We start from the raw sequence: 20,520 nt of genomic DNA, 5'->3' as shown, positions 1-20,520 counted from the left end.
TTGACCGAATGAAGGCGACGAAGCACCTGAGTGTCGCCCAAACAGACATCACTCTTTTTTAAATCGTGAGTAAATTCAGAATTTTCCAGGATTTCAGGGATGAAGACAGAGGTTTTACACAGGATTCTGATCATTACAGAACAAGAGGAACAGGGATGAGCTGGATTTTAATCTTGGCTCCTTTAATAGGCTGGGGGCACCAAATGTTTAAAAGACATCTTTAAAGAGCTTTGTCTGGGGCGCAGAATAGGTAGGTAGTTGCTCGTAGTGGCACGTAGTAATTTGCTGGGGGGTTCTAAAGATGGTATCGTGGGAGATTTTCTCAACCTGAGTAATTATAAGTGGATTGCAGGAAACGGGAAGTGCATGTTAAACAGCTTCCAAACCCTTTTTCACAACAAATTAAACCGTTGTTGTAGTGAACTGATTAGTTTCCATCAAGAAAATAAATCATGTGAACAGTCTCACAACATGCATAAAAAGTTGCTCATGTTCAATATTTTTTCAATAAATATCAGTGCTGTTCATATGACTAAATCCAAATGGATATATTTGTTGTTCATTTTTCTTCTCACTCAATAATATTTGATGTGTAATTCAATAAATACCACACACTGGTCCACGGGGGGAAGCTTAGCAGGCAAACAAGCGTATCACAGAAATGCCTCGTACTTTTGCAAGCCCATCTTGATGTTTGCTTTCATGCTGCTTTTCCTCCTCCCTCTCTTCTTTATAGATCCCCACAGATCTGCAGTCTCCACAAAATGAGGTGGGCTTTCCCTTCTGTTTCCCACCTGCATGTATAGATCCAAGGCATGGCCATTATTCCGAGCATGCACCATGCCTGGTGGGAAATGGCGACGTTGCCAAAATGATGGATGGAAAAATAAAGAGAGATGAAAAACAATTCCACAGAGAGTGGTTAAGGTGCCGTGTGGAAGTGCCGGAGTTACAAGGAACGGTGCAGGAAGTCAATTTTAATTAAAAGTTTCTGTCAAGTCAGGGGACTTGTTTGTAGTGTGGAGAGGGCAGATCAGTGGCCATCAAAGAATAGCGAAATATTCAGGTACATAAAACAATAGAGCGCACGTGAAAATTTTCTCTGATAGACTGATTTGGAATTTGGTTAATAATTGTCTTTAAACTGATCATCAAAATTCAACATTACCTCATGTAAACTTGATTATAAAGCAAACATTTTTGTACATTTATCAAAGTTTCTCAAGGCAGATAATTACTTTTAGGTCACATTTTTTTATTGTTTTTAGTCATGCCTCTCAAACAGGAAGTAAGAACCATATGTGGAAGAAGAAGATGGTACCTTAGGTTTGGGAGCTGGGCCACTCCTCAGCCACACCTCTGATTACCCAGCAGTCCACTTACACCCAATTCACCCATCCTTCACTGTCATATCCTTTCAACCCCACCCTCACTTACTCTCTCACTTCAACTTCTGTCACCCCTTCACCCTTATTTCTTTAAACTTCCCAGCTTCAGTCTTCATCTTTTTCCATCCATCCATCCATTTTCATTACACTCTTGTCCCTCAGTGGGGTCGGGAGGGTTGCTGGTGCCTATCTCCAGCTATCGTTCCGAGCGAGAGGCAGGGGTACACCCTGGACAGGTCGCCAGTCTGTCGCAGGGCAACACAGAGATACACAGGACAAACAACCATGCACACACACACACTCACACCTAGGGAGAATTTGGAGAGGCCAATTAACCTAACAGTCATGTTTTTGGATTGTGGAAGGAAACTAGAGTACCCGGAGAAAACCCACGCATGCACAGGGAGAACATGCAAACTCCATGCAGAAAGACCGGGGCTGGGAATCAAACTCAGAACCTTCTTGCTGCAAGGCAACAGCTCTACCAACTGTACAGCCCTTCATCTTTTTCCATTCCTCTTCATTCCAGGTTTCATCTGGGAGTCCTAAGTTGAATCAGGAACAGTCCATTTCCTGAAGCACTTTGAATTGCCTTGTTGCTGAAAATGTGCTATATAAATAAAATTACCTACCTACCTGAAGACTGCATCCCCATGCCGAGTCTCCTCCTCCCAAGCCTTCATCAGCATTACTTATGCGTTGATCAAATTATCCTGTGCATCTGCGTTAAATGGATTGGAAGGCAGTACTGAAACATAAATTTCCTTTGGCATTGTTTTCCTATGCTTTTAAAACAGACAACTAGACAATAGTGTGACTAGGATTATGAAGTCCAAAAATAGCTGAATAACGCAATAATCTTGTTTTAAATGTGTTTTAAGCTGATTAAAAATGTGAATATTTCTTGTCTTCCGAGAGTTCTTGAAAAAATCTTTGCAAGTCTTCAGGCACGTGTTATAGAAATATAGAGTATTGGAGTTCCCTGTGGGTTTTCAACATGCACAAGACTTCATTAGGAAGGTTATGGTCATTATTTATGTCAGGAGCTGCATGTTGGACCCAATTTTGTATCATGTTTTAATGTGGCAGCAGTGGATTCATGAAGAAGGGCAGTGGGGCTAGAGTGGTAAGAATTTTAAGCAAAACAGCAACCCCATTATAGCAGTGGCATCGCGTTAGCTAGCTGTTATCATTAGGTGAATACAAGCATCCTGACATGGTCTGATAAACTTTTGCCATGGTGCGTCAGAGGGAATTTTGTGGCACAATGGCAAAATGAGTCTGCAGAAGAGACGTGTGGTGTGGCAAAAAATCACAAAAATCAAAGAAGCAAACTGATTGCCCGCACATTGAAGGAGGATTTCTAAATTGGGCCATGTAGTGTGAAGACACCCCAAGAGCTGTCAGACAACCTGATCTGCAATAGATTTCCTGTAAATTTTTTGTTCTACTGCCAAACACAAAGACATCTTGTTCTTTGTGGCACATTTCAAACGGTTAATTAGCTCCTCAGCAAGAGCTTTCGTGTATATGCGAGTGTAAACTTTGGTGCACATAGCTGATGCTGTGTAATGTGTCAAGTCCTCACATTTAAGTCCATCACTGTCATGGGAAAACCCGTCCAGAGGCTAGAAAGCGGCTTTGGGCAGCAGGTACATGGAATTACAGTCAAAGAACTTGATTCCTATTTACCTAAAGACAGTCTGCTGTGAAATTTAGGCTCATCTCCGCCAACCCCCACTGACTGATCGTTTCTGTTGGAAAAGTCCTCTACCAGCACTGGTGTTATGCCACCAGATAAGGTCCTCCATCAGTCACATCAACCCCCGAGACATTGTGACATTTGCTGGGATGAACAGTGTCGCAGCTGCTTTACCTGACCTTTCACAAAGGCTCCTTCAACACTGTGTCAGAATGAATGCAGAGTTACCCTCGACTGCATTTCTGCCTTGACCGCAATTTAAAACTCAATCCAGACTCCCCCGAATGAAGGGTGTGATGATGCTGTAGGTCTAAAAAAAAAAAATGTGTCTCAGAAGGCACTATGCACACACCTGTCACCCCAAAGAGGATTGACTGAAAGTGTTACAAAGGATTGGACATTTTGTATTACCTCTGGAGTATGTTAATCTTTATATCATGTCAGATTGAAATTTTCTCGTTAAAGAAGAAGAAGGAGAAAATGATCGAATATGGACGCTGGGAGATAATCACAAACCTTTAAAATGTGTAATGACCCCAAGGTAAGAATGCCTTTGACAACACTGCCACCCAGTGCGCAAAAGAGTAGGTGCTTACTTTTTCTGCAATCCAACTTCTCAGTGGCAGACCTGAAGACTAAAAATATTGCTGCTTCCCCAACAATTACCTAAGTGAGAATAATGGCAGACATCTAAATGTAGAAGAAACAATCTGTGTTTACATTAAACGTATGGAAACAATCCATCTTTACGTGCCCCACTACTTCCCATTCCATAGTTGACAAACCTTGAATGCTGATGGCATTATTAGGATGCAGTGCACACCAACACCATGCAGGGATCCCAGCCTTCAAGCAGCAAGAAAACCCCACACTTACACACTCACACTCTGAGCTAATTGCTTGGTCTGCATTTCAGACGACACACCATTAGTTTTTAAGGATCCGTGTTCTTGTCGTTCTTAAAGATACATTGTTAATTTGTTGCTTCTTTGTTCTCCCCCCTCTGAATACCAATGGCCATGACCTCCTTGTCCTTTCAAGTTTTTCCTTTTTATATCCACTGATGCTCGTTATCGCACAAGCCAGCTGATTGAAACCGTTGCCGTTAATCATCAGATTTCATCCAATCATCACTTTGACGCTCAAGTAATCTGAAAATTCAGGCTGTCATGTCATTGCACATCTCTGATTGTGCTATCTATATGCAAATGATGTGTGAAATGGGATGGCGACTCAGTGCTACATCAGGCTTTTGTTGGAGAATCTGTGCGTAAAAAAACAAACCCATGTAACAAGGCTTCTTATATAAAAATGCATTTTGATATTTTTTTTATTTCCAGCCTCCTTAAACAAATAACCGAGAAATGAGATGTCATGTGAACAACGTGGCTTTAAACAAAAGAGAAATTACTTTCAGATTTTCAAGGATAAGGCAAACAAAACAAAATGTAAATAACTTTAATAAAGACACGTAAGCCTGTAGTTTTTAAATGTTTCCATGCAGCCTTTTACGAAAAACATACTTGTTTTTGGCAATGAAAGTACAAAATAATAATAATACTAATAATTTTGCACAAAAACTTTTTAAAATCAAGTGCTTTGGCAAAAACAATAAAAAATGCATTCTAACAGAATATTAGATTTTTTTATTTTGCCCACAATTCCTTATTCTTATAGTTTATCTTGAAAAATAATGTTTGTTTCAAGTCATTTAATTCCTCTTGATTTATTTAAATACTGCAATGTCATAACAAATCGTCTTCTTAGGACGTAGTATTAAAACAGCTCCAGTTCTAATCTAATGTCATTAAATCAGATTTTGAGACTGTCAGGTGGTTTTATGTCAGCCAAGATAATACAATTCCTTATCAATCCATTTAAATTAAATTAAATTAAAAATTAGTAACAAACAATGTAAATAAATAAATAAAAACTGCATACTTTTATATAAATGGTTCAGTCTCCATTTTTGAGACAGCGAGAGGCGGCATTAGAAAGGAACGACTTCTTTTTAGGAGGAAGAAACTTCCAGATGCATTAGGTTTAAGATGAGTCTTCATCTGTCTCTCAACTCGCTATCTGAGCCGACTGTGCATGCAGAATAATACTCCTCTTATTCAAGTGGATATTTTCGGTAATAGTAGAGTTGCTAATAGCTACAAGAGATTTCAGAGATTTGAAAATAACATCATTGGAGTATTGACCACAGACTCCAGACTTTATTTCATCCTTATTCTCAAGTAGTTCCATTCATCCATCCAAGCATACACATTTTTAATGGTCTGGTTGCGGGTTATACTATTAAAGTATGATCACTGTAGAACCTTCTGACAGATCTATAGTAAGGTTTGTAAGCTTTTTAAAAAAAAACACTAAAAATGACTCAGGGAATTTGATTAAGTAAAAAACAAATTATTTTGACTTTAAAATATGTAGGCAACTTGTGTCAAATATCTAAGAATTTTGCCTGTTAAGCTCTAAAACCCTTGAAATTTCTGCCATAAATCAACAAATTCAACAGTCAGGACTTTGTAAAAGTACTGAGTTTGCTCATTGTACAACTCCAAGGAGTCAGAGAATATGCTGCAAATGTATATGTTTTAACTTTTGTTAAGATTAAATTATAAAAGAAAAAAAACTGTTTAATATCCTATAAAAGCTGTGCTGTAAAAAAAAAAAACCTGCCTGTATTTGGCAGAATGCCAAAAATCCCATCAGACTCTGGTCATGCTCATGCTTCCTCTTTTTAGTTGTGTTTTCTAAATCTCTACATCTGTGTTAGTCCCGTCCGGCCGGAGCTCACCTTTAGGTTACGCCTATTTGACACAAATAGCTATCAGATAGTAATATCAGGAAGCAACCGTGTCCAGACCAACAGTGGGAACTCAGTGGGTATGATAAGAGGCGTCTGTGGCAGCCAGCAGGTCATGTTTTTCCCTATTCCCCACTAAACCGGAGCATTCAGCTCCTCTGAGCCAGCGGAGGAATCCAGTTGTGTAAAGATGGAACTCTGTGGGTTTATTGAGTTTACTTTGGTCTTAGATGTTGCGTGATGAACAGAGTCTGAGACTAGGTCTGCAAGATGGGAGAAGCTTTTAAAAAGAGTTAGTTCAGCTCACTTTTACAATAATAGTTGTTATTTCTTAGGGACTCTCTGTTGACTGTGCATGCTGGTTGTGCATAGCTCTACTGTATTGTACATAAATTTAAAGTCATTCAAAGTTTATTCACATTTCACATCCAGAAATAGATTTTTTTTTCCATGCATTTCTTTCTAGTAGTTGAAGTGATAAAATATTTCAATGTAACCTTTAAAATATATTTTCTGCATCAGATTTCTTCTGATTGGACCCATGTGGTTGAGTCCAGTGAGAGTGGCTCAGTACTATCTTACAAGAGAAATGTATTATTTTTCCAAATTAACATTCTTGTTCATCTGCAGTTTCATAAAGAGCATCTCCATTGGTTGAAATTCCCCTACAATGCATTGAGAATGGAATAAAAAGATAACTAATTAGGGTTGTAGCAATACACACAGTCTATGATATTGTGCTTTGCTGGTAAAAAATAATTCAAATTAGAAAAGAGTGGCGAAATGAATACCCTGGTACTCATCTACAGGCCTGTTTGATCTGTTAAAGCATGGCTCAGCTGTGGCAAACTGAGAAACGCTCTTTCACCATGAACCCAACCTGCAATTATGTTAGCATAATAATGCCACCGCTACTGAATATTATGCCAAGAATGGAATTTCTTCTGCCATTTTTTTGCATCCCTGAGATGGTTTCAACTTATACTTAGCCTTGGGTTTATTTCTGCCTGGAAAGCACAATAAAATATGTCCTCTGATTGTTTAGTTTAAGGTGGAAACTGTTTCCATTTCAAGGAACAGAGAACATGATCAATATGATACCCACGAGGGGACAGAACTGGAGTTCTCCAATTATATGGTTTTCACAGCAAGTTTCTTCCGCTTCCCTTTGGGAAAACAATCACACTTTGCACTTGGCAGAAATTAAATCACACGTCTATTTTTGTGCCACTTTAGGAAGACTGAGGATATCCTCAGGGAAAGATTGCACTTTTATATTTGAATGTGTTTTCTGCAGGACAAAAAGGTTATCTTCAAAAGCCCTCAAATGCAAATGTCCATCTACATGAAATTTATCAGGATCTAACTAAGGTAACTACTCTAGAAAAAAAAGTATAAAAAGCTGGAAAATTCAATTGTTTTAAAAGGTCAGTCCTCAATGTACAATTTTGAAAGTTGGCAAACTACTAGGAGAGACCTGCTGCTGGACAGCAGTTAAGTATAGCTTCATTGGATTAAGCACTATTGGTCACGGAAACAACGGCGCACATAAATGGCTTTGTTTTTTTGTTTTTTATTAATAATAATTATAAAGACATGGTAAAAATGACAGACTGAAAAAAATTATGAATGCTTTTTAAAGAAAATTAAATAAATTTCACCTCACTTTGCAGAAAATTACAGCATGGACAACAAAAAAACTAAAAACATCACAAAAACTAAATATCAAAAAGTAACGACTATGATTTTTTAAGATGTCTCTCTTCATAAAAATGTATGTACTTCAATTTAATTGATGATGTAAATGTTTAGCACTTAGTTTTCTACCACCAGTTTTGACCAGACTTGTCTCAAATTGAATGAGCAGAATTTGTTTTCTTTAATTTGTTAAATGCTACCTATAAAAAAAACTGATCATAATCCTGATCAGACTTGTCCAACAGATTTTTTATCATAATCTTCCATAACTAACAAACGAGTCTTAAATTTTGTAAACATAAAAACCAAAAACAGCACAATAACAGTTAACAGTAACACAACTTGATGAGAAATAAACCAAGTACAGAGTATCTGGAGGTGTGTTACATTCCAGAGTGGATGGAATTAGCTCCTCTTTTCTACCTAGTGAAATAAACAAGACAATTTTAAATCCACTATAATGCTTGCTAATCTATAATCCCACAGCCTTGGTGTTGGCCCTGTTTAGCTCCTGTGTAAGGCCTGTCCAACAACACACAGATCCGGGTGTGATGCAGAGCGTGGCGTTGTCCTGAGGTCTGACTGGCTACCCCATAATTCACGGTGCCTGGCTGGATTGTCATCTAGCCTGTTAAAATGAAAGTAAAATTTACTTTAGGGGTAAACGGAGCATGCCTGGTGGGCTCAAGAGGGCTGTTAACAGAAATCATCCTTTAAATTAAACAAATGCTGTCAGGTCACATTGTGCAGAAGGAAAACAACCCTTATCTAATCAGAAACTGTTTCTGAGCCTGGTGGTCTTGCTCTGGATCCTCCTCTGCCTACTTCCAAGGGACAAACCACTGTTGTGTTCACCAACATAAAACTTAGCGAAGGATCATTTTCCATTTGGATCATAAGGCTAACTTTGTACCATTTCTGCCAGTGAGTTGATATAACAGAGAATTCTCTGTTATAAATAACAGAGAATTGGACTTCATCTCTAACAAAGTAATTCAAAAAGGTTACTAAAAAGACATTGTGTCTGGTCTTTGATGTCCAATAGGCTTCAAATACTGTTGATGTGCTCCACAGGCTTTGGGACCTAACACATTCATTTGTTCTGCAATTATCTCTTTTCCTTTTGTTTCTTCAAGTCTCAAAATCCAGTCCACGAGGGCCAGTGTCCGACAACAGTTAGCCATCTCTTTCCTTCATCACACCTGGCTTCAGTAACTCATTAGCAGAGCTCTGTAGAGCTTGACTGCATGCTAATGAGACATTCTTGCCATTGAATTAAAGTGTGTAGGGAAAAAGACATCTAAAAGTTGCAGGAGTCTGGCCCTCTAGCACTGTAGTTTGAGACCACTGTTTTAATTCAAAGGCAACATTTTGAGAGACCTTCGGAAAGCATGACTATTTTGTTGAAGGATTTAGAAAAAGAAATAAATCTTACCCCTTTGTACATATTGCTGGCTCACTTCCACAAGTTTCAGCCACTGAGGTCCCTTGGAATCGGGAAGTCATGCTTAGACTTGGCCTTCTGTCTGACTGGCTACGTCGAACAAAGGGTCGTGGTCCTTGCGCAGACACAGGGAACCTTCCGCGACTCCCCCAACAACTAGAAAGAACTGAAACTCTGTTCGAAGTCCATGCTTGAGGTGGTTGGACAACTGAACAAGGCTGGGCCTCAAACATTGATGGAGAGACTGGGCAGAAGACCGAACGAGCATTACTGAACATCTGTGCACTTGATTCTTCAGTGCTGTTCTTCCTTGACCATTTCTGTACCTTTGGTGAGGCTGGTGGAGATGGTGCTTTGAAAGGGTAGGAAGTGCTAGAGTTCTGGTTCGCAACAGGTGGGCTGGGAAGTCTCCGTTGAAGTGCTGGTGGTGTAGGAGGTGTCTTGTTAACAGGGGAGCTATTTGTTGAGGGTGTTGTAACTTCCTTTTTTGAACCAAGAGGGCTGGGAAGTCTTCTATGCAAATTACTTGGGGTAGAGGGAGTGGAAGGTAACATCCGGCCTTTAGAGACAGGCGGAGTGCCAACTGGTTGGCTACTGGCAACTGAAGAAGGAGGCACGATAGTTGCACTGGTATTAGATTGAGGCACTGAAAACTTGCCAATATGGTGTACATTAGGTGATTCTCCTTGGGGTTCTGAGATTGCTTGCTTACTAATCGAGGAGCTCTCTGAGTTCGAGTCGGAAGATCGTCGTGTGTGTAAGGTCTTTCTAATTTGATGGTTTGAAGATTCTGTCTCCATTCCATCGTGCTGACTGACTTTTGTACCTTGAAAAACAGTCTTCATTGACTGTGGTATGCCTCCTTTGCTTGGTAATACTGTGACAGTCTGAACTGAAGATCTAAGTCGTTGGGATACAGCAGGCCTTTTTAGCACAGGTGACTTTCCCACTTTTGTAGTCCCATCTCCTGCTGCAGTCGATCCACTTGGAGCACTTTCAAAAGAAGTGTCCATTAGTACTTCCAGAGGAGGTGGAGGAAGATTGTCCAGATCAAAATAATCATTTTTTTCAGATGTTGTTGACTCAGGTCTACAGCTGGTCACTCCCGTACTAAGAACTGCTTCCACATTTCCTAAACCAGGTAGGATGGGAACTCCACATTTCCGTACCCCTTTTAAAGGCCCAAGAACTGTAGGAGTTTCTCTTACCTCTATACCCTGGCTGAAGGTGTCAATCAGCTTTTTGACTGAATTCCGGCCCCTGTGAAAGCCAGATGACAGTTGTGGTGATAAAGGAGGGCTAGATGGAGGAGTGGCTTTTATATGACACTTGGATTCTGTTTTTTCTTCCTGTTTATCTTCGTCAACATCAGATATGATTTCTTTTTTGTTATTGTACTTTAAGAGACGTGTTTTGTCTTTAGGTGATTGGCTATTATTGTTTTTACCTTGTGGAGGCTGTTTTCGATTTATTGCTGGAGATTGAGCTGGTGAATTTCCTTGAGTTTGTTTAAACATAACCGACTTTGAGTTTCCTCCCACTTTGGTTTTACTCATCTTTTGTAATCTCTGGTTTAAAGCATTCTGAGTCCTTTCTAATTCAAACAGAGTTGGATCTTCACCTTTACTCCGCAATGATTCTGCTGACCTGGAACGTTGACCCCTGGCAACTGGATTCTTTTTTATTTCTGTTCTCCGAACAGCTATTGCTGTTTGAGGCCTCCTTGGAGATTGCACCTCTTCATCTGTCCAATCATGTCTGGTGGTCTTTGGAGTGCCTGCTACTTTTGCTTTGGCACCAGTGTTTTGCTTTTGTACAAACCGTATTCTATCACTTACAGCATTTTTCATTTTGAGAGTCATTTCTACATTTTGAGGATTTTCTATGCGTTTTCTTGGTATGCGGAGTGGAGGCGTTGCTGAACTCATGGGTGAAGAATTAGATCGTCTCGGGAATGCTACTTTTCCTTCCTTAACACCTCTATCTCCTTCCTCTTCATCATTGTTGTCATCTTCACCATCATCTAGGGAGGCTGAGCCTAACAGTGAATCTCTTTGGTCATTAGGCACTATGGTACATGTAGAATCAAGTGAGTTGAGTGAAGTGAGAGAAAAACTTGGACTCATTTGAGTCCCATATTTTCCCATCGATGCTCCAGTGATGTTTATAGCGGTGTACTCCGTAGGACTGAGTGGAGTTCTGTTTGTCCCGTTGGACCCACAACTCTCTCGTCTATGATGCTTTTCACATCCATTAATGGATTCATTCTCAGCCCCGATACCACTGTCCTCACTAAACAGAGCTGAATCCTCTCCTCCAGGCTTGCGCAGGGAGGCCATTTCTATTTGGGTTAAAAGTCGCATCATCCTGGCCTCTAAAGTGCGTTTGATTTTCAGTTTCTCTTCTAAAAGCTCTGACACTGAGGCAAAGTAATCCACTGCTTCCTCCAAAGCAGAGTCTCCAATCCCACAAACAGTCCGGCTCACATTCCTCATCCTCTGAGTGGTGTACTGAAGAAGCTGCTGCAACAAATCTGGTGGCGATTCTGAGTTAACCTGACCAGACGTCCGCTGCGAAGAAGAGAGGTTTTTCATTTGGCTTGGCCAAGCAAGATGTTCTCCATTTTCTTTCAAAACCTGTTCCCCCTCTTCTGTCATTTCTTCCAGGCCCTGAATTATTTCCTCATAGCGCAAAGCCATGAAGGCTATCATTGTCTGCACAGCAATCTGAGTTTGGGTGGCTTCTTCCATGAGCTCAAGTACAGAATCATATTTGTTTATACTGGGATTCAAAAAGGCATATGCAGCTTGATGAGCCTTTACCAAAGGTTCTGGAAAGTCTACTTTTTGATCTGTAGATATCTTTTCCTGGTCTTTCCTTCTGGGACCTTTAGCACCTTTGGCTGATTTTTTTGGTTTCCTGTTAGACTTTTTATCAGCCAACTCCTGCTTGTCAATGTTTTTATCCTTTCTTGGTGGCAGTGTGACTTTTTCTGTTGCTGTAATCTCACCTTTATCAATGTTCTTTACCTCTGTGTTCACTTCTTCAGTGGCATATTTCTTTTTTTGAGGTGTCATTTGTGCTTCTTTCTGAAGTACCTGGACATGTGGAGATTCCTTGTTCCCCTTTGCTGTTCCTGTTACATTGTTCTTCCTTCCGTCTTCATCCATCTTGTTTTCTTTAGGCACTGCAGGTAGCATTCTTTCCCTCCTTATGGCACCCAAACTGCCCAAATTGGTACCTTTGGAGGGTGAGCAGCCCATTTTTTAAGTCTTTAAAATACAAGGTGACTTCTGTTTTCCCACAGAGCAATTGCAAGAGAAATGAAAATCCAACCAAGACTCTTATCCACCTGCTGTATCCGTCATTTTCAGATGGCAGAGGCTGTACAAAATAACACAGTCCCTTCCAACAAGGCGTTTGTCAAAAAAAAAAGCAGATAAATCCATTTCAAAAATTGATTCTACCTGCTACAAATACAGAAAATAAATCCAGACTTGTGGTCATATTAAAATATGTCTGTAGCCTGCTGTGAAATGCGTCCCTCTGTACCTTCTGGAGGACAAGCAGCTGAAAGGATTAGTAGGGCTTTCAGTGAACTCCTCCGCATTAACATATGGCACGTTAAACCAAATAAAACTCACCTACTTGAAAGAACATAAGCTCATTTGTGTAATAGGGGCTGGCCCATGATGGCTTTTTATAGCCTGGTAAACAATATTGTAGTTTTTGCTCCTCACTGAAAAGGAAAAGTGATTCATTTTCAGCAGGCATTCAAAAACATCTTTAGTTGTATTCTCAGTTATACATTTACATTTAAAGCTTAAATTTTACTTTTTTTTTTAATGGAGAGTCAAGAAAGAAATTGTACAAGGCATGTGCCTTGTGCAAATTCTGAATTTTGCAGTCAGAATTGAGCTAAAGCAAAACAGGTGAAGATTTATAATTTTGTCTTTCACCTTTCTCCAACCCCCAAATTATACAGTAAACCGTTTTCACTATGGGCTCCTTATTTACAACCATACAAAACTCAGATTAGTCCAGTCAAGTGCTAATGCAAAGGGAAAAAAAGTGTAATTGACTCAGACCTAAAAGCAGTTTAAGTAATCTCCTTAAAATTTCAATAGAAATCTTTATTTTAACTCAGTGAATGGCTTAGCAAACATTCCAGATCACTGCAACCCAATCAGAACCAAACATGAAGCAGCATTCAGTACTCCAATCTCAGTTCAGAAAATGAACCCATCAGGTCTTCCCCAAAAAAAAAAAATTCAAACACCCACTATCTATTGGTTCAGCAGTAGCTCTTCAAGGGTCAGTTTGACAAATCCTGTACTCTGGCCTTTCCTGAGATCCAGTGAACTGTCTGAGGCAGTCTGTTCAATCATAGATTAAAGAGTCAAAAACCAGCTGAGTCAGTTTCATCCTGAAGTTCTTTGTCTTACAAATGTTGCAATATGTTAAATGATAAAAGATAGGAGTCAAGCCAGTTTGAAGTTTTCCCAGCAGTTTTATTCAGCTCTTTGTCAACATCTAAAGAGTTCCTGATAGCCAGATGAAAAGTCCACCCTGAAAGACAAGACAGGATAATGGGCACAGATGGCAACTTGTGTTCCAGCAGTAAACACTCAATCTTGCCTTACCAAAAAGAGACAATCCACCTTCTAAAAGTCATTTTCTGGAACATCTTGTTGCTGCATTCTGTCAGTTTCAGGCTCTAAAGAATAGTCATTGCTGGAGTACTGATTGTCAGAAAGGAGGTCTCTTGCTCTGTGATGGCCTCTGTTTGACTGCATGAGGCGAGATGGCGGGTACACAAAAGGCTTCATCATGCCCATTGGCACCTCACTAGTCATCCAGGGCTGTGCAAATGGCATTTCACGAACTTTCATTAAATTATTTCCAATGAGAAACAGTTCAGGATCCAATATTGAAGGCTGCCACGGCAAGTAGCCATAAGCAGGTGGAGGGCCCATCCCATAGGGAGCAGATACAGACAGCCGACGGTCATATGCTTGGAGAGGTGAACCACTCATGCCATAAGCATAACTGTAATGAGGGGACCCAGCAGTACCATAACTGTAGCCATAAGGAAGAGATGCTGCATGGATGCCACCATAATTAAAATAAGGAAATCCCCTAGAGTTAGCACCATAAGTATATGGATGAGTGTCAGGGCTGGGATATACAGCTTCGTGGATTGGTGCAAACCAGGGATTGGATAATGGATACAAGCCTTCAGGACTTGAGACCATCAGTGGTTGCATTGAGAAGCCAGCTGACTTCTCTGCATGCGATGGAGGGCCAACATAAAAGGCTCTTGGTGGTAAAGTATCTGGGGCACTAGTAGAGCTGGAGTCAGTGGTCTCAGCAGGAACTTCAATACTGGAGTTTGACTCAGTTCCAACAGATGAGGATGCAAACTTAACGTCTGGAATTGCTGAAGATTCAGAACTCAGGGAAGTTGCTTTATTGCCGTGATCTGTAGAGAGAGAGAGAAAGTTACTCAAGTGACTAATTGTGTCAAGTCTCACAAGTTGCGTGAAACCAAGCTGCTAGGAAATGAGTGGTTGTTAAGACACCATGTTGTCTGTATGGAGCCAATAAAAGGTTGAATTTGGATTATTCTTGTCACCATCACTGTGAAGAGTCAGTTAAGATTTCTCAAAACATCTACTTTTACATAACTAACAGATTTAATTTTTGTCTCTTCTCCTTGCACACCTTGTCCATTGCAACTAAAACCCAAAAGAAAACTGACAGGAGTTTGAATTGATAAAACTCAAGTTTCCTGTTAAGTCCAATAGTGTCCATACTTTCAGGGTTTAAGATTTTGACTCACCAGTAGGAAAACAATTTCCAAGGCAAAAAAGCAGGCTGATCCATGACACCCTGCAAAAACTTCACATTAGAACCAACATTGAGACTCATTTTACTTTAATAAGTTAGTCATCACACCAATCCACTTCAGTAACAAACCTTAAATGGCCTCCCAGGAACATAGTTGCCCCCTGAAGAATAGTTCAGACCATGAGTGACCCTCAGAGAAAAGAGACTGTTCTTAAACAGAAGGTTTTGCAGTCATTGTGCTTATTGGAGACACCTGTAGCACACTGCGCAGGTGCAGTAGTTCTTTAATTGGCCCAAAGGAATTTATGCAAGTGAAAGACAATCAGGTTTTCATTTAGTAAATGTCAATGTTTGTCGTATTTACTAATGAATGAATAAAAGGTCTTCTACTCAAAATCTACTCAAGGTAGAAGTCAAAAAGGACATTTCAATATATGAATATGAATATACTAAGAATACACATAAGACACATACATTTGAACAACAGCACTGTTGATTATGGTATAAATTAAAATTAGTTTATGTATTTTATGTATCTTTTTCTGGTTGTCAAAAAAAAATAGATAAAACAACTTTTAGCTTGATTTTATTTAAAGACTGAGTCACTGAGGCATGTAGTTAATACGGGGCATATTTAAGACTTTAATTTTGAACTTTGGCACCAGATTCTCTTAAAAACTGGACATGACATACTCCTGTGACATTTGGAAACAAAAGGCTACATTTAAATAATAATTTTTAAAAAATGGTAGATAAATAAAATAAAGCAGCCATTTCTGTGCAAAATATACATTTGTGGGCTGTTCATAATTATTCCAGCTTCATACAACAAAGACAGAATTAGTAAGAATTTAGGGTAAAAAATAGATAAGTGCTGTCTATACTTGTATGCTATTTTTTTTTATCTAAATATGTATAGATTAGCTAAAAATGAATCTGAAATGTTTATTATGGTGTGCAAATTAAGATCAAAGTCAAGAAATAATTATTGAAATGGTTTGTGATCAACTGTTTGACTAGCCTAATGTTTGATTTGAGATTCTTCTCAATATTCTGTTAGGTTATCTTCTACATTGGTCATTGACCCTTATCTTGCCTTACCAATATGGCGGGCGCGTCGACGTACGAGCGTACTGAAGTTCAACGCCACGTCAAAGAAGGAGAAGAAACACTGCGAGTAGTCAGCGCGTCTCGCGCTAGGGAGGAGTGCTTGCTGCGGATCCTCGAGCTCTGTGAGTTGCTATCTACTCGGGTTAGTGTTTGTCCTTTTGTCTTATCTTTTATGGAGCTCACCAACCAACAATAGCTTTAACTTTTATTTCACGCTGATACTTTTAGTTTTTACCGATGAGAAAAGATTTTGTGAAGAAAAACCGAAAATGTGTGATTTCGGTGAGCTTTTAAGCTAGCTACGCCATTCTTAACCTAGCAGAAAAGCTGTAGACATAACGACTAATTTTGTAAAATGTCAATTTAGATCAAAAGTTTAAGTAACATCCTAGTAAAAAAAAATAAAAAATAGTGACCTAGATTTATAATGGAAGGCAACAGTATAGGGTGGCTGCTTCCGTCGTCAAAGTTGGCCGGACTTTAATGTTCAGGTTAATTGCCGTAGACACCTGCAAGTATGTGGGTAAGCCTTTTCCTCTCCAAGTAAAAACTGATTAAAATGTATATTAAATGCATATAAAAATCCAATTTCCTTGCATGTCACTTAATTGTTACAGACAGCTGGAAACGTATATTTGTGTCAAAAAATACTAAACTAATGCAATACGCTAACATTATTAAAGATTTTTCCAGTGTATCGACAACAGTTCCGAATCAGTCATTTTTTAAAATCCAATTGTTGTCGTACCTTCAGTCTTGCTCCAGTAAGCCTCTGTAGGAATACGTTTTCTTTTTTGGAAGACTCCGCTCTCTCAAATTTTGTCTTTATTTACACAAACGAGACTGAAAATTGCAAATTTTAAGTTGCTTTCCCTCAGCTTTAACTTTGACACTGAAGATAGTTTTTAACAGATTCAGGATGGATTTTTGTTGTTGTCGTTTCCAGCCGGCCTATTGGATACGTTCAATTATAAAATTCGTCTATTTCACCTCCAATTGCTTATCCCACAGCATTTTTTTTATTTAATAAGCTCATTTATTTAAACTGATTAAATTAAACTGGTTGAAAAAGTAGGACATATTGTATTTTCATACATAATTTATTATGCATACTGTTGAAAATTTTATTTTTACATTAATATATGTTTAATTATAGGATTTTCCCCATCAAATGATGTCTTTAATATTACAAAAAAGGTCTGTGCATTTAATGAACTGAAAAAGAAGATTAGCTTTTAGTCATCATGAATGTTTTGAGTGTTTTTTATTATTTTTTTAATGTCGGGTTGAAATGTTTCTGAGTGTTTATATTTCTTTAGTTATATATGTTATGGACAATGGTTTGTCCATGTTGGGTGTGCTGAGGTAAACTACTGATGTTTTCTATATGTTAATAAAGTGAAACAAATGTATGTGATGGAATTGAGCTAAATTTAATCAGATGCTTCATAAATCACCCTCCACCTTTTGGGCTCTCAATATCTCACAATAAACTTTCTAAAGCAGTGGATTAACTTAAGATCTTTGACTTTTCTTCCTTCTCCTATCACCAGACAGCAGTAGCCTCCTGAACATATGACACAAGCCTTGGCATGATGAAAACTCCTCCCTCTGCATCCCTGCGGGTCAAGCGCAAAAATGTCCGTCAGATGAGAAAGCATTTCTGCCTAAGCAGAGCGAATGGTCAGGACTCTGAAAGTTCCCTGTGGAAGATCCAGTCCGGTCAGCGTGACCCGTGTTTTGCCAAAATGCCTGCAACGGTCATCCAGCGGCAGGAAATGGCTTCATACTTGCGTCTTTTTGGTAAATCGGCATGTGGATGTGTGCATGTAGTATCAAGTGCGTTGGGGTCCTCTGAGCCTGATGAAACGCTATACAAATACAGGACATTTATTATTTACCATTTAAATGAAAAACATCTGGTGAGAGAAGCTTAAGGATAATGATTTCGGTTTCAGATGATGGCTTGATCCAAGACTTTCTCCGGATGGACTGTTGTTATAAAATGACTGACAAGGTAAAACCATTTATACTTTATAACGAACCTTCATTTTGTTTAATTCCTGTGTGCCTACTTCAGGATTTGCCCTATTTTATCAGTACCTTTTAGCCATGACCTTTGTGTACTTCAAACGGGCCCACTTCTCTATTGCTGAATACACCAGAAAGAATTTTTTCATGGCTCTGTAAGTCCACAGAAATCAGAAGAAGCTTTACAGTTTTTGTTGGAAGCACAACATTCCTGACATCAGCATTTGTTCTGTGTCTGTAGCTATCTTGCCAACACCATGGAAGAGGATGAGGAGGAAAGCAAGTATGAAATTTTTCCGTGGGCTCTGGGAAAGAACTGGAGGAGACAGTTCCCACGTTTCCTTAAGCAGCGAGATGAGTTATGGGCTCGCATCTGTTACCGAGCTGCTGTCAGTAAGAGCTGCTGTGAGGAGGTGCGAGCATTTGTCTTCGAAATGAGGCTGATAAACTCGGCGCCATCCAGAAATTTCTGTCCTCTCAGCATGGGCATTATGATTAATTTTGGGGCTTTTATCCATACATTTCAAGTGTTTTCTTTTTCTGGTTGAAGGGTGTTTTAACAAACAATATTAAAAACAATTTCATGGAGGTACTGTGCACCTCGGTTGGTGGAGGAGGCGCCCCACATGCAGAAGTCATAGTCCTTGACGCGGTTTCCCTGGATTCAATTCCTGGTCTCAGGCCATTTGCTGCATGTCTTCCTCTTTTCTCTCCAGCTTCTTTCCTGTCAAATTACTCTTCAGTAAAAGCCATTAGTGCCAAAAATAGTCTTTTAAAGAAACACTTTGACAAACTTCAGTGAGCAGTTGATTGTGATTGGTGAAAGTTAAAGATACAGCTCTGACACACACACACACACAGATGTACTTTGAATGAGAAAAAAGTTAGGCAACCTCCTTATAGCCAGTGTTGAAGCTTGTTGTATAATCACTCCACCCTAAAAACAGAATGGGTTCAATTGAGTATTAAAAGCCCTAAAATAATGACATTCATTCTGATCAGTGCATGTGCATTTCTGACTGGTACCCTCGCTTCTTTCAACTTTAACAAGCTTGGAGTAGTTTGGGGTATTGTTGACTTCTGTCTCCCTGCCTCTGTCCCCAGGTAATGGCCATTGTGCCTTCTCACTTTGTGTGGCAGCGGCAGCGTTCCGATCACCACAGTGGCGCCCTGAGACAGTACAACGCACAAGGCCCTACTCGTTTTCCGCGCGGCCCGTCCGCCTCCCCCGTTTCCTGTGCCCTCTGCAATTGCAGCAGCAGGTTGCATCGCATCTCCTCCAGCCACCCATCTGCACAGACCACAAGCTACCTGAACCCGTTTGCTCCTGCCTTTACATTCGAGCTCACGCCACCCAAAGCCTCCAGCAGGACGGCAGAGGAGGATAAAGATGAGGCACCAAAATTGTGCTGCTACTGTCCTGAAGAGCTTCCAAGTAAGGGCTAGAGGTTATTCAAAAGCCAAAATGCAGAGCGCTTTGCTAAAGATGAAACAAAGTTATGAATTTCTTTGTTTTCCTTTTAGGCTTTTTACTGATTGTCTAAAATCATCCTGAGCATTGCTTTTCCAGATTTTATATAGCTTTTCTTTATACTGTTGGATATCCATTAGCTATTAGCAAAAAAAACTTACATAGCATAATAGGCAATGTGTATTTAAATAATTTAAGCAAATGCATATGATTTTTTTACAACCGTCTTCAGAAGAAAGTTTAAAAAGTGATGTATTTGGGAAACCAGAAACAATCCAGGAAAGAAACCAGAGAGATGCATCATCCTTGAATAGATTAAGTGAAATAATTTTTAAATTAGGCAGAAATAAAGTAGATCCTCGTTTTCTGCCTTTTTGAAACAATTGCTTGCCAACTAATATAAGGAATAAATTGACATCTCCTAATCTAACTTGTCATTTCTCTTTGATAGGGGAGACTTCTTCCTGCGACTCCTCCTGTGACCCCTTCATAGACTGGATCAGCGAGATGTAAAACCCAAAGCTAAACTCAGCTGTTCCACCTTGTTCCTCTTTGTACCAACTGAACCGTTCTGTGCAATAATCCTTTATCTAAAACTTTGAAGGTCAGTCTTCCAGTTAGTGGCAACCTGAAACAAACATAATAAACTACACTTATTCAACGCACATAAATATGAAATAAGTTGTACACAAGCTAAGATTGTTCCAGCTACAGATTTCTCTACATATGTATTTACATTATTTATTTAACTTATTTGTAAATGAGATTTTTTTTTTTTTTTTTGCAATATTTCAACCCTGGTACGCATGTTGGATTGAGAGGGGGAATCTTGTATCTTTTTTATTTTTTCCAAGTTGACTTTTTGATTACCAAATGCCTGTGAGTTTAAGAATACAAAGGCTGAACTTAAGTTCGTCTCATTGTTGTCTTTTACTAGAATCAGGTGCCGAAATGACAGCTGTTTTTATAATTAGCTAAAACATCTTTGTTACTGGGATACCTACAGACCAGAAA

General features: G+C 39.4%; 2 protein-coding genes across 5 annotated transcripts; one reads left to right on the top strand and one right to left on the bottom strand.

Annotated features, from left to right (window-relative positions):
- Nucleotides 1–1,114: 1,114 nt before the first annotated feature.
- Nucleotides 1,115–15,941, bottom strand: pcare1 (photoreceptor cilium actin regulator 1). Of its 2 annotated transcripts, none has more exons than XM_081603220.1 (5): nt 15,024–15,941; nt 14,887–14,945; nt 13,688–14,526; nt 9,036–13,613; nt 1,115–8,228 (listed from the first exon to the last, which is right to left on the bottom strand). In XM_081603220.1, exons 4-5 carry the CDS (start codon nt 12,305–12,307, stop codon nt 8,105–8,107), a joined length of 3,396 nt encoding a protein of 1,131 aa, XP_081459346.1. In that variant the 5' UTR covers nt 12,308–13,613; nt 13,688–14,526; nt 14,887–14,945; nt 15,024–15,941; the 3' UTR covers nt 1,115–8,104. The 2 variants fall into 2 exon arrangements, with proteins under 2 accessions (XP_081459346.1, XP_081459345.1); XM_081603219.1 differs by having other exon boundaries at nt 14,887–14,936.
- Nucleotides 15,942–16,005: 64 nt separating this feature from the next.
- Nucleotides 16,006–20,416, top strand: spdya (speedy/RINGO cell cycle regulator family member A). Of its 3 annotated transcripts, none has more exons than XM_008399683.3 (7): nt 16,006–16,126; nt 17,558–17,807; nt 17,963–18,021; nt 18,105–18,190; nt 18,277–18,448; nt 19,140–19,470; nt 19,958–20,416. In XM_008399683.3, exons 2-7 carry the CDS (start codon nt 17,597–17,599, stop codon nt 20,017–20,019), a joined length of 921 nt encoding a protein of 306 aa, XP_008397905.1. In that variant the 5' UTR covers nt 16,006–16,126; nt 17,558–17,596; the 3' UTR covers nt 20,020–20,416. The 3 variants fall into 3 exon arrangements, with proteins under 3 accessions (XP_008397905.1, XP_008397904.1, XP_008397906.1); XM_008399682.3 differs by having other exon boundaries at nt 16,010–16,146; XM_008399684.3 differs by having other exon boundaries at nt 16,016–16,146; nt 17,562–17,807.
- The last annotated feature ends 104 nt before the right edge of the window (nt 20,417–20,520 follow it).

This window comes from Poecilia reticulata, chromosome 22, assembly GCF_904066995.2.
Source record: "Poecilia reticulata chromosome 22, P_reticulata-male-v2, whole genome shotgun sequence".
Lineage (NCBI taxonomy): Eukaryota > Metazoa > Chordata > Actinopteri > Cyprinodontiformes > Poeciliidae > Poecilia > Poecilia reticulata.
The sequence above is the reverse complement of the archived record's forward strand: the minus strand, read 5'-3'. Positions and strand labels throughout refer to the sequence as shown.